The sequence below is a fragment of the Vulpes vulpes genome, chromosome 12, assembly GCF_048418805.1.
Source record: "Vulpes vulpes isolate BD-2025 chromosome 12, VulVul3, whole genome shotgun sequence".
Taxonomy (NCBI): domain Eukaryota; kingdom Metazoa; phylum Chordata; class Mammalia; order Carnivora; family Canidae; genus Vulpes; species Vulpes vulpes.
Genome location: NC_132791.1, coordinates 11592152 through 11605974, shown reverse-complemented (window position 1 = coordinate 11605974; position 13823 = coordinate 11592152). Strand labels below are relative to the sequence as shown.

The following is a 13823-nucleotide window of genomic DNA, read 5'->3' as shown; positions in this document are numbered from 1 at the left end:
CTATGGGTGTTTAAGGGAGGGAGAAGAGGAGGGGGGGAGAAACAGAATATGGACAAGTTGACGTAGGTATGTGTGGTGGCGCATTGAATGGGGCTTCAGAAGCCAGAACATACGATAGAACAGGTGGCTGACCGAGGCCTGCTAAATTTAGTTACTCCCGTATATCAAAATACAACAGGTACCATCACTGCTTGTTTTAAGTTTCCCTGTGGACTCGCTTCCGTGGCAAAAGGACTGCATCACCCGCGCTTTCTTTCTCCTTTCTTTTCTTTTTTTTTTTAAAGATTTTATTTATTTATTTATTTTATTTATTTATTTATTCATAAAATAAATAAGCCCGATGTGCGATTTGATCCTAGGACTCCAGGATCATGTCCTGGGCTGAAGGCAGGCGCTAAACCGCTGAGCCACCCAGGGATCCCCGGGGGCTGTCTTATATGTAAAGAAATTATATGTAAACATTGTTGATCTCCAAATATGAAATAACATCACATGTTTCTAAGTTGGAACAATTTTTGAATGGGGAAAAAAAAAAAGATTCCCTCGACCATCCTGCTTGAGATGGTGAAGATTCCTGTTTTAACAAACCGAAACGTTATTAATTGTAGGGAGGTTCAGCAGGTTTTCAGGGAGAAAGCCTATTTTGCTGGAAAGGGAATTTTGTTGGACAGGAAGAGAGAGACCGAAAAAGTCTGTTGATGTGTAGGCAACACTATTGTTCCTCTTTTGTGTTGTGTGTGCACAAGTTAAAATCTAGGACATATAAAATTAAATGTCATAAGGAAAATGTAATAAGCAGGCATCTCAATTGTTAGGTGCTCTTTATTATACAGTATAAACGGCTCTGTAATGTGGTAATGACAGGACACCTTAGCGCTCAGAACTGATAGGTATGAGAGTAAATAGTTTTGGCTATTTGTGCACATTGCATCGTTCTGTCCTGTGCCATTTTTGGAAAATCTTCCTTTTTCATTGTCGCTATTGAAGCTTGCCTTTTCGGGCTAGAAAAGATTCATGTGAGTGATGTTTCCCTATGACATCAGAAGAACCTTATTATGTTCTGCTATTTGGAGATGTTTCTCCTATTTGAGGTAATAGGCACTTGGCCAACATGAAGATGGTATCAGCCATTCAGTAAACACTTTTCGTACACAACCCTGTGCCCGACGTCTCCGAACGAGAGAAAGGTGGATCGCAACAGCAACAACCACAATGTAACACGAAGAAAAACGCGTTCCAATGCAGGCTTCTTGTTTAAATAGCTTTAATTGCTTTTAAAAATAAAGCCTAAATATTTGCACCTGCCTTCTTAAACGGTTCTCCCACGTTAAATACTTATTTGGAAACGGTAGAAAATCTAAATGGAGAAAACCAGGGTTAATATTTTGGCATTTCCTTCCAGTCCTTCCTCTTAAAGTTTCTGTTGCTTCCCTCTCTCCTTCAATGCACACACCAACTTATACAATTGGAATCATACTGTTTATACTCCTAGATCCTGCTTTTTCCACTTAACATACCACGAGCATTTTTCCATGTCATTAAATATGCTTTGAATATGTTCTTGGCCACATAAAATTCCATCCTATCGATGCACCTGTTTTCTTTTAAGCTAAGACACATGCCATGTTTTCCAGTCATGCTGGACTCTTAAAAGCCAAGGGGGAAAAAAAAGTTGATCCACCACGAGGCGCTTCTGAATTTATTCTCTTGTTTATAAGATGCCCCTACACTTCTGGACACGACATATAATAGATAGTTAATAAAATAAGCAGCCTAAGGAAGAGGCCAGTCAGCTTGTTTGCTTGACCATGCTGGTCACCCGCATCACCATTACGAACACATGAAGGGTCAACAAGTGTCACAAGTGCTTTTTCCATTTTGTAACTGAAGCAAACAAAATTCACTCTTGTGTGCTCACCTCAAAAAAGGATCAGTACAATTTTAAAATTGAGTAACTTCGGAAATACGCTACAGCCTTACAAAAACACCAAAGATGTACTTAAATTCACTTTACGCGTAGGTTTTGTGACTGAGTCATTTCTAATTAATGCGTTTCAATCTGCAGGATCTACGGAGGACGGGTGAAGTTTTAAAATACTCTGCCAGAAAATCTGGTTCTGACCTCTTTAGGACTAGAACTAGTCTCTGCAAAACACACACACACACACACACAAACACAAAGCATAAATGAATCCTTTAATCCTCAGGAGGGCACTGTGGAACTACATTCTTAGGGTTCTCTGCTGTGGGAAGGTTCTTTTGTTCCTCAAATTGTTCTGAGTGCAAGGCTGGCCCCCTGAGAACGATTTTTATATTTTCGTTAAGTTTTAAAGAGAAACCACAGGGATCTCTTAAAATATGAAACTGGAACGTGTGTATTTGATGACTACTTTCCTATTAAACTGAGGCGTTTCTACCTGGAGATTCACATTCAGGTAAGGAAATTGCTTTCGCGTACTTTTACATGCATTTGGGGAAGAGCAACCTAAACCAGGTTAGGTTTACCTCTATGATCTCCAATATTCAGCTTCCAGCCTTACGTTAAGTTCGACAGTACTTACTGAACTTTCTGTGACGTGCTTTTCCAGGGGGAAGAACAGAACAAAAACAATGTTCAGATAAAATATTATAGGTTTATTTAAAACTTAATTCTCACCTTGAGTATGCAAAATACAAACTCCACAAAATGTTCATTTTTTACTTTGTAGTTTACAAATATACAAAATAGAAGTTTGCTTAAATTTATATTACATATTTATTAAGGCAAGGAACTATATAGAAAAAAACATTTGTTCTGCTTAAGGCATACTTGGGAATAAACCATTGTACAAATTATTGCACATCTGAAACCACAGTGCATTAACAGACTGTCTGCATAAAAAATGTTAAAGAAGTAAACCAGGCGTATTTACCTGACTTAGGTCATAAATGTAGATCGGAAGACAAAAATAGATTTTCCTTGTCAAAGTATGCAGCAGTTTGAGAACTTTGGCTTCCTCATTTGGTACCTTTAGAACCAAGACTCACCAAGCACCATCGTTTAGGTTATTAAAACACATTTTCTGTACCTGAATTTCTTCCTCTTCGTCTAATATCATAATAATGGCTTTTAGAAGGCAAAGAAAATACAAGGTGATCTTTATGCTTATATTGCATCGAAACACAATTCAAGGGAATTCTGGTCTTCCCTCCCCCCATCTCATGGATCTAATTTATACCCTGATATCCACACCTTCCAGTCACCCCCCTTTGGTGTTTTGTAAGTCCAGGAATATTTCAAGTTGGATTTAGAATTGGAATGATAGAAGATCCAGTCACAGACCCCATCTGTTTCTTTGATTTGTCTTCTGGTTTCCTGTGTCTCCTGATTATCCACTCACAAGTTGGCTTGTTGGGAACTTGACCATGATTGTAGTGCTTTCTAGCTGGGTTCCTCCCCTCCCCGGGGTGGGAGGGAAGACAGTGTGAAAGGTAAAAACAAAAACAAAAACAAAAAATACTGAATTCTCTTCTGGCAGTGTGGGTCACATCCACTGTTTGGGGATTTAAAAGTGCCTCTTCATGTGTAAGGCGAGGTGGTCCGACCTGGAGAAGGCCCTGTCGCACTTCTGGCACTGGAAGGGGCGGTGCCCGGTGTGTTTGCGGTAGTGCCTAGTCAGTTCGTCCGAGCGGGCGAATTTCCACCCACAGCCGTCCCAATCACAGTGGTAGGGTTTCTCACCTGGGAGAGGAAGAGAACCGCCCCCCACTGTTGAAGCCATTGTCGCGTAATGCACAATTGGCTAAAAATGGAGGCCACATATCAAACCAACTCCCCAAGCACCCCACCCTGAAAGAAGCCAGCAATGTTTCTGGACCCCCTCAAGGCCCTATTAAATTTCAGATCATAAATAGGAATACTAAGCTTAAAGCATTCTTTTTGCTTTTTTTTTTTTTTTTAGGGGAACAGACCTACACTTCTAAATTGCTAACATTTTCACTCTTTGGAGGCCAAGCGTCACAGGGGTGGGAATGAATTTGGGAGCTAACTTGTCTCTTCCACCCAAACCAAGAGATAGTCTCCTATATCCACAACTGGGTAGAAGCCACCAGCACCGACTTTTCTGCGTAAGCATTTCTGGTATTTTAATGAATCCTACACCTACATGACCTTATGTACCTACACTTAGGTGACATGGAAATTCTCTGCACTGACCATCCTAAACCACAATCTTAGCAATCATATCCATTCAATTCTTGAAATTTAAATAGAACCTACTTATGAAAGCTTAGAAAAATAAAAGGAGTGCGAACCTCGGAACAACCAGTGAAGCCTGTTTTGAAAAATTAAAAATTGATAACAAGACCTAATGTACTTTTTGTACCACAGCATGGAGTTTCTCTTTTTAAGATTTTATTTCTAAGTATAATGTCTATGCCCAACTGGGAGCCAGAACCCACAACCTCGAGATCAAGAGTTGCACCCTCCACTGACTGAGCCAGCCAGGGGCCCGCGCAGTAACAAGGGCAGTGGCTCGCTCAAACCAGGTATGAGAGGCCCAAATGCAGCCTGGAATCTCCCTGCCTTTCAAAAGCCTAACAGAACTGCGCATGTTCAAGCACTGATACCATCCATCAAGCAAAGGGCTCTTGGGCAAAAAAAGAGACGCCAGCTTGGTTTGCTGTTCTGTTCTGTCCTGTGATCCAGGAGATGGAGGAGATAGGCTGCACCCCACATCCCAAGGGAGCCCCTGAGAAGTGCCCAGTTGGCCAGTGGGGCTGCACACCGACCCACCGTCTGCCCCCCCCCCCCCCCCCCCCCCCCGCGCCCCTTGGGCAGCTTCTGTTCTCCTACCTGTGTGGGTTCGCAGGTGTGCCTTGAGATGAGAACTCTTCGTGTAGGTTTTGCCGCAGCCCGCATAATCACAAGTGTGAGTGGCTGTCCTTTTCCGGGGCCATGACCTTCTCCCCCTCTTTGGTTTCGGCTCCTCCGGCATGCAGGAACCAGGAGGCATGAGCTCTAGGGGTGGAGAAGGTGGGGTGAGCATCATCCCCTGAGCCCCCGGAGGGCCGGCTGACGCAGGGCTCCCCAGCCCCCGAGCTATACGCATCCCCGGGACTGACCTTGGTAATGGAGCGGCGGGACCTGTGGCTGCATCTGGTCTGGCAAAAAGGGCGGGTAGTTGGGCCCGGGGTGGGGGTGAAAGCCCGGGGGCAGCGGTAGGGCGGGGTGACAGTCCCTGCTGCTCAGCAGTTCCTCGGCACCCAGGGTCGGGGTAGTCCTGCTGGGGAGCTGCCGCCCCAGGGGGAAGTCGTGCGCTGGCGGCCGGTGGCCGTTGCTGAGGGGGGGTCCGGTGCCCAGGTGGGTCTCCAGGGGCCGGCCGACCGTGCACGACGAGACCGCCTCCTGCTTGATCTTGGGGCACATGCGCGGCGGGCCGCCGCTGTAGGGCGCCACCACCACCGGGTGGCTGCCATCCGGGCTGCCCTTGCTAACACTGATGACCGACGGGCCGCCGTACTCGCTGCCAGGGGCGCTCAGCGACGCCTTCAGCACGAACTTGCCCATCAGCCCGCCACCTGGCGGCTGCGGCTGCGGCTGCGGCTGCGGCTGCGGCTGCTGCGGCGGAATGTACACGGGGTCCAACTCGGGCCGGAGGAGCTCAGCCACGAAGCCGCCCGACGGGCTCACGTCGTTGATGTCCGCCAGGTTGAAGGGAGCCGCGGGAGGGGGCACGGGCTCCCGGCTGTACAGGAGGCCGCCGCCCGCGCTGCCCGGCGCCACGCCCGGGTCGCCCCCGGCCCGGATCGCGTAGCTGAAGCTGCAGGTGGAGGGTGCGCTGGCCGCGCCGCTGCTCGACGGCGAGGACGACGACGAGGCCGACGCCGACGCCGACGACGACACGGTGGCGGCCACGGACTCCGGATGGGACAGCGAGTTGGAGAGGATGAAGTCCAGGTCCAGGAGGTCGTTGAACTCCTCCGTCTCCCTCCGGGGTAGCAGAGCGGGGTTGCTGCCGCCACAGGCCGCGCCGACTCCGCCACCTTCCAGGTCGGGGGCCACGGTCGCGGCCGCCAGGTCGTAGGGGCGGCCGGGGAGCACCGGGGGAAGCCGCTTCATGTGCGAGAGCTCCTCCCGCCAGCGCTGCGGGAACAGGACGGGAGAGGGGCGGTGGGTGCCGGGCCGGGCCGGCGGAGGGCGCCGGGGGGGGGGGCTGCGGGGGCTGGGGGGGCTGCGGGGAGGCGGTGCGTCGGCCTGGAGGCTGTGGGCGTGTGTCCGCCCCACCGCGCGTGAGCCGGCGCCTCGGGCTCGGCAGCCCGGTCCTTCCCGGCCGGACCCCGGGGTCGCCGAGGGGCCCCGTCTGCGCCCGCGCCACCAGCCCACGCCCACGCGCCAGGCTCGCTCGGGCCCGGGCGGCGCCCCGGACGCATCCGCCTCCCGGCCGGTGGCCCCCGCGCCGGCCCCGCCGCCCGCGCGCTCGGAGACGTGTGCCGGCCCGGGGCGCGCCCCCGCGGCTCCGCGGCGGCCGGACCACACGCGCGTACGCGGGGCCGAGGGCGCGGAGGCCACCCGGGAGCGCGGCGGGGCCCGGGGCCCGGGGCCCGAGCGGTGGCCGCTCCTTCCCCTCGCCGGGCGCCTCCCCGTGACCCCGGGGCGCCGCCCGGCCCCGTCCCCGCCGCAGCCGCAGCCCCCCGGACGCTCCTGCGCTTTCGGGGCAACACTCACGTTATTCGGGGCACCTGCTGGACGCAGGGTCTTCTCCCTTCCCGCCGGGCCGGACGCGAACGTGGAGAAGGACGGGAGCAGAGCGTCGCTGACAGCCATGTCAGACTCGCCAGGTGGCTGCCTGCGGGCCGGGGTGGGGCGGAGGCGGGGGTCAGGGGCGCGCTCCGACGCCGCCCAGGCGGGCCCCGGGTCCGCGGCCGCCGCCCCTCCCTGCGCCCCGCGCGCACCTACCTCATTAATGTGGGGGCCCAGAAGGTCCTGGGGGGCCGAAGCAGCGGGGAACCCAAACCCCAAAGTCAACGAAGAGGGGAAAAAAAAAAAGAGACGAAGCCAAAACCAAACACCCCAGACTGCCCGAGATCCTTCTTCGGATTAAATATAAGCGGGAGATGCCTTCGCTTGCTCGCTCGCTCGCTCGCTCGCTTTTTGCAAAGTTCCTCTGTACACAAAAGTCCTTAGCCAAGTTGTAAACTCGTAGAAGCAGACGATGAGCCGAGGCGCGTAAGTAGGTCCGGTGGCCGAGCTGCGCCGCCGCCGCCGCGCTCCCTCCGTCCGACTCAGCGGCGTCCCCCACCGCTGTCGCTGTCGCTGTCGCGGTCGCTGTCGCGGTCGCGGGGGCCGCGGCGGTCGCCGTGGGCGCGGGGGCCGCGGCCGGGCTGGCGGGCGGGCGGCGCCGCCAGGTGAGACTGGCCGCGGCGGCGCGGGGCTGCGGACGGGGCGGCGGCGCGGCGCGCGGAGTCCGGGGGGCCGAGCGGGGCGCGCGCGGCCATGGGCGCTGGCCGCGGGCGGGTGGGTGGGTGGGGGCCGGAGGGGCGGGGAGGGGCGCCTGGCGGCTCCCGGGGCCGCCGCCGCCCGCCGCCGCCTCTGCTCCCCGCGCGCCCGCAGCCGCGCTCGCTCTCTCGGGCCGGGGAACTGCCGGCGGCCGCCGCGCGCTCCTTACTTAACTTCTCGGCTCCCGCCCTACCCCGCCTCCTCCCCGCGGTGCGCCGCGGCCCGCCGCCAGGCCCCGCCCCTCCTTTCTTCTCCCCTCCCTCCCGCGGCCCCCCCGCGCGTTGCCATGGCAGCTAAATAAACAAACTCGGCGCACGTGGGGGCGGGGGAGAGGGAGGGGCGCGGGCGGGGCCGGGCCGAGCCGTGACGCCAGCCCGGCAGCTGGCGGGCAGGAGCCGCGCTGACGCCGGCGGCGGCGGCGGCGGCGGCGGCTGCCCGGGCGCGGGGCGCGGGGCGCGGGGCGCGGGCCACCGGGGCGCCGTGCGTCGCCGCGGTCCGCTCCGCGGGGCCGAAGCCCGGGGCCGAGGGGCCCGCTGGGGGCGGAGGGGTCGGTGCGGCCCCCGCGCCCCGCCCCCACCCCCGCCCGGCCGCGCTCGCCGCGCAGTCTGCGCGCTGGAAGAAGCGCGATTATCCGCGTGACTCATGCCGCCGTCCGTCCCTCCCCTGCGCGCGCAGCGGCCCTGCCGGGTCCGGGCCTGGCCCCGCGGGGTTCGCCGTGGCCGCGCGGCGCTGCGGCGGCAGTGGGAGCCGGAGGGAGGCCGCCCGGGGCGGGACGCGGGGTTGCGGGCTCCAGGCCGGAGCGAGGCCGATGCGCCGCGGCGGACGCCTTCCAGCCCGGGGAGCTCAAGCGCTCTACGAGCCTCGCACCCGCTTTCCGCTCTACGGATGGGGACACTGAGTCATAAGGGGGGGAAGCGGCGAGATAAAGGTCTGCGGGGCGCGCGCTCCGTGGCCCGGGCTCCGAGGGCCGAGCCCCCCCCCCCCCCCCCCCGCCCAGGGGCGCTTCGCGGGAGAGCGGCCACGTGCCAGGACGTGGAGCCGCGCGGCGGGACCCCGCTCCCGAAAGGGGCCCGACGGGCTCGGGCGGCCGTTCCCGCCCGCCGGGAGGAGAAGAGGAAACGGGAGCCTTAGCTCACTCGGGCCTGCAGCCTTGCCTCCCCACCCCCACGCTCCCCTAAGTTCGTGATCAGTAATTTTCCAGTCGGGAAATGTTTTCGCCCTCGTCTCTGCAAGCAGCGCCTTTCTTTTCCTCCTCCTCCTCCATCTCCCAAACGTGAGCGTGGTGCTCGGTGTGGCCTCCCCAACGGAGGCTCGCGAGGTGCTGGGTTTGCCCCGGAGGCTCGCGGAGCCGGGCCTCACCCGCCCTGCGCGGGGCCTCCTCACCGCGGGCCCGGGGCTGCCTCCTGCTTGAAGTCGTTGTCACCTGTTTGTTGGAGTTCCCCGATTCTGCTACCTGTTAGGTCTCCCCAGAATATGTATTGTCCCTGATTTTTCCACTTCTTGCCGGCCACGGAAGCGTTCTTGGAATGCATCTCATCCCGAGTGAATCCGCTCGGCCCTCTCTCTGCCAACGACAGGAATCCCTCTAGGTCCCGAGAGTTGGAGAGTTGGATGCGTGTGAAGACGACTTGCATCCTTTGGCCAAGGCCTGCAGCTGGGGGTGGGGTGGGGAATACTTTGGCAGGGAAAGGCCGACCCTCCCCTGGCCTGGAGGGTTCGATCTCACCCCATAGGAGCAGGCTAGTTACTCTAAAAACATTGCCCTTTTCAAGTGGAGGAAGCAAGAAAGGAAGACACCTGCTACCCCCCCCACACACACTCCTTTCATTTGTGATGGCAAAAATTTCTTGGGATCCCAGAACTCGAGGATTGCATGGAAAACTTACACACCTTTCCATGGAGGCCTAGGTTCCTAAACCCCAGTGAACTTGGATGAGCCCTTGACTAGCAGCCATTACCCTGGGCATGTAAACATGGAAATCAGGACTTGGAGTTTCTAACTTAACTAGCCAGTGCATGAAGGGTTTTTTTTTTTTTTTTTTTCTGCCTTGATCTGCTTTATCTAAAGCAGTAATAACCCTTCCCCTCCAACAAAAGTAACCACCACAATAAAAAAAAAAACAACACAATATTACACAGATGAATTGGAAAGACACTATTATTATGTCACATAATCAAGACAAGGTTCTGAAATTCAATTAGAAAGATGTTTCCAAACAGCCTTCAGGAGGAGTAAAGCCAGTGTCTTTTTGTGGCAGGCAACTATCTGGTTATTCCTCTGATTGCATCAAAAACTGAAATCTCTATATTTTGCCCTGGATTTCTAAAAGTGTAAGGAATTTCAAATTCACAGATCATCTCCTTTCAAGGCAGGTGCCTGGTGTGACAACAGGGTTATGACCCTCCCTCTTTTCAGAACAGGTAGGTCCAGAAGAGTTAAATCCCTGCCCTGTATAATTTATAAACATGAGGCTGAGTAAACCTTTGATGACTAAATTGCACTCTAAAATAATAATAATAGAAGACACCCTTTAAAGAAGAATTACATACTTACTGGTGACTTTATTTCAGCAAACTGATATTACAAGTTTTGTGGTATGGATGTTAATTATTAATGTCCTTGGAGTTATAAAATAGATTTTTGTTTTTAAAGATTTTTTTTTTTCCCAACACAAACTACATCAGGTGGCAGAAGATGACAGAAGCCGTCAGTGTTAGGGGACCGGAGTGGAGACTTGGAGGAGTGTGATTGATTGAAAAGGCTCAACATGCTTCAAATGAAGGACTCTGCATCCAGGATGCACCAGACCTGGGCAAATAAGAGCTCCCCAGGGAGACTGGCTGCACCCTGGCCTGGGGTGTCTCCAGAACTGCCTCAAGATTCAGGAAAAGCTGGGGTGGTTTGTTTTTTTGTGTTTTTTTCTTTATGGGTTTTTTTTTGTTTTGTTTTGTTTTTGTTTTTTTCAGAAGGTGGCAAAGCTTTTCTCAGCGTCCACTTTTATTCCTTGGAAACTCCATCCTTTTTTACCTCGGTCATGTGTGAAAGGTTAAAAAAGTGGGCTTAAGCACTAAATTGCCTGGGTTTGTGTTCTGGCTCTGCTGATTTTAGGTGGCCAGCTTATTTGGCCTCACTTTGCTTGTTTCTTCTGTAAAATGGGGATAGTCACGGTACCTACTTCTTAAATTGATGAGATCATAAGTGAGATTATCAGGTAAACTATTTAACGCAGCCCCTGATGCTCCCTGCATGATAGGATTACTGTCACCAGTATTCTCCAGGGTACCATAAACTTCATCAGGAAGGGAGCTATTGGCTTGCCCACCACCGCATCCCCAAGTCCTTATACAGTGCCTGCCTGGTACAGAGTGATGCTCTGTGTTTGTTGAATGAATGAATAATGTACTTCAGCAGGAAGTTGGTCTTTCAGCCTTCCATTGGAGACTCATGAATCCCCTTTTTTTGTCAAGAGTTTCAGTCCACCCAGTCGTATCCTAATTTTTCCTAGGTTGTTTGATCACTCTTCCCCAGCCTCCCAAACTAGAAACCTAGATTCTCCTTAACTCCTCCCTCATTTTCTTTATTTTTTATTTTATTTTATTTATTTGATAGAGAGAAATTGAGGCTCCCTCCTAAGCAGGGAGCATGATGTGGGACTCGATCCCAGGACTCTGGGGTCATGACCTGAGCCGAAGGCAGAGGCTTAGCCAACTGAACCACTCAGGTACCCTCCTCCCTCATTTTCTTTGCCCTGGGCATTTAGGCATCCCCAGAGCTCAACCATTTCCATTCCTAAATGACTCCGCTACCTTTGACAAAATTGGGCTGCCTTGGTTCAAGCTCTCCTCGTTTGTGGCTTTTAATTCTTGCGGTGGCTTCCAAACTGTTGTCTTCCTCCTCCTGTTTCTCCACCACCTCCCCCAAAGCCCCACTGGAATTTCCCTGCTAGATCTAATCCATTTTTATCACAAATCACTCCTTAGCCTCCTGTACCACACTCTTCCTACCATGGCCCTCGACAAACTTTGCAGAATCATCTCCAGGGACTGACCCCACCCTCCCTAAACTTTAACTGGATGTTCTCTCAAGTCTGAATACACGATGTGTTTTCTTCATTGGCTCTTTTTCTATCTGAAATGCCTTTTTTCCCCTTGGGGGCTCTCCTCATCCTCAAACTCCTGAGCCCCTTTTATTATCCCTTGGGCTACCAGTCCCCAACTGGGTTAGTCCTCTTCCTTCTGAGCTCCAGTAAATCTGGGTGGTGACTCTGCTTTGCCATTTATTTACCCAGCAGATTCCGTGATCTGGTACTTGTTCGTGGCTCCTGTTCCACTGTGGCATCTTTAGGACAAATGCCCAGTGAGTATGCATTTTAGAAGGAAAGGAGCAAAGCTGCCCTGGTGAAATGATTCATCTGGAAGCCTTGTTCTTCCCTATCTTGTCAGTAAGGTTTTTCTCTGGTCCAGAGTTCACTGGCTTGGTTCTCTTTTCCAAACCCTCTCTTCCCTTCACCCGCTTCTTTTCTTTCTTTGAAAAGTGCTAGGAAGGAGACAAAATAAAGTCCCTCATAACTCTGCCCTCACAAAACAGACAAACAGTGAGAGAACAGCCCCGGCCAAGGCATTGTAATAAAACAAACTAGAAAACACAAACAAAAATAACCAAAAGCCAAACCAAAACCAAATGGAGAGAGAGTCAACTCTTTTCTGTAGCCAAATCCATTGCCTTTCAAAACCCAAACATTGGGTATTGAAGTTTTTAGAGCAGAAAATGAGTCACAGACATTTAAAAATCAATTCTCAGAAACTTAAAAATCTTTCTCAGGAACCTTTAGGTTTGATCACTTAAGTAACATTTTGAGCTCCCAAATTTTAAGTTCTACCTTCTTTAAGCTGTTTAAAACGAAGTTCTAAACTTAATGGGATTATCTTAAAGCTGTTTGAACTGGCAACAGTTAGCTAAATTCAGGTTTTCAGAGTCTTTGTCTTATTCTGAGACGCTAAGAAGATACAAAAACCCCTCTCTTTAGGCTGTTTAAGTACAGTGTAGTATCTTTTAAAAGTAGGATACTTGGTGGTAATATTTCTTTTAAAGGATTAGGGTCTGACGTTTACCGGCTTTGTCTAGCATGATTGTTTTTATAAGCACCAAAGAATCTTTTGATACTATATGCATCTGAAAATAAAAATAGCATCTAAGAGTAAAAGAACTGGCAAACAAGGCAAATCAGCAGAAAAAAACCCATGGCTAGAGTTTTCTTCTTGACTTGGTTCACCAAATTCCCCTGGCTTGTTAAACTCTTTCCTGGGGAGAATGAGCAGGGAAAGAACTAAGACATGTTCTCAGATTCCATTTTCTTAATTTAAAAGCCTTAGTCCCTTAGAGTCTTAGAGTAGGACAGCCGTAGGACAACATGGTTCCCTGGTTTGAATCAGAATGGAGGTAAAAAAAAAATTTGCATTATGGAAAGTCTAGGGATTTGGAGGGTTCAAAAATGAATGCTTCACACCCTGAGAAATGCAAACAAGAAACAAACAATTCTGTATTTAATTTTCTTCTCCGTTTGTGGGCCGGACAAGAGGATAGGTTATTTTTGCCAATTTGACATTATGTACTTTGAGCCAAGGAAATGATTTTTAAAAAAATAATAATAACAATGCATTTGATTACCCTGTGCCTGCGGTTGACTCTTTTTCACAAACATTGTGTTTGTTAATCAATTTTAACGTACTGTCTGGTGTGGATAGTGCTAGGAGGATGGCCAGTGCCAGTGTTAAAAAAAGGAAAAAAAAAAAAAAAGGCCAAAATTAATTTCTGGCAGCACTAAATATCTCATTGTGCTCAATGCATTTTTCAAAGTTGATAACTCAAATCTAGACACACGCTCTTCTATCAAGGGATGACCAGAAGCTTTTTTGAAAGAGGAAACCCAAGAAGAGTTACCTAACCTTAGAGGAATTCCCAGCATTTTAATAGAGATTCAAGAAGGTAATCTATTCAGACTGCATTCAGTCTATGTTGTCAGTTAACTGATGAATTTTTCTGGTTGCTACATTTACCCAACAAAGCTCTCAGAGCCAAGTGTTTATGGGAAACACTGAACTGTTGAATTTCAATGTTCTCTGTTTCATTCAGCAAACTTGGTTTTCCATTCAAATAGCAACTCCTTTGGGCTTCTTAAAGGACTGGCCAAGGTCTTTGGGCTATCTGGATGCAGTTTACAGTGTCACCATCTGAGTTGAATTCTCTGTGCCTTCTTGTTATAACTCAGTGAAAGGGGGTGTCTTGGCCGAATTCAAAGGGTTGTGGGAGAGAAAGGAAAGGGCTTAAACTGAAAGTAGTGAGTGT

At 51.5% G+C, this 13823-nt stretch overlaps 1 protein-coding gene across 1 annotated transcript; it reads right to left on the bottom strand.

The window, feature by feature from the left end:
- Nucleotides 1-2613: 2613 nt before the first annotated feature.
- KLF4 (KLF transcription factor 4) lies at nt 2614-7072 on the bottom strand. The gene is made up of 5 exons (XM_072727776.1): nt 6938-7072; nt 6707-6827; nt 5104-6124; nt 4835-4999; nt 2614-3721 (listed from the first exon to the last, which is right to left on the bottom strand). Exons 1-5 carry the CDS (start codon nt 6940-6942, stop codon nt 3546-3548), a joined length of 1488 nt encoding a protein of 495 aa, XP_072583877.1. The 5' UTR covers nt 6943-7072; the 3' UTR covers nt 2614-3545.
- Nucleotides 7073-13823: the final 6751 nt, after the last annotated feature.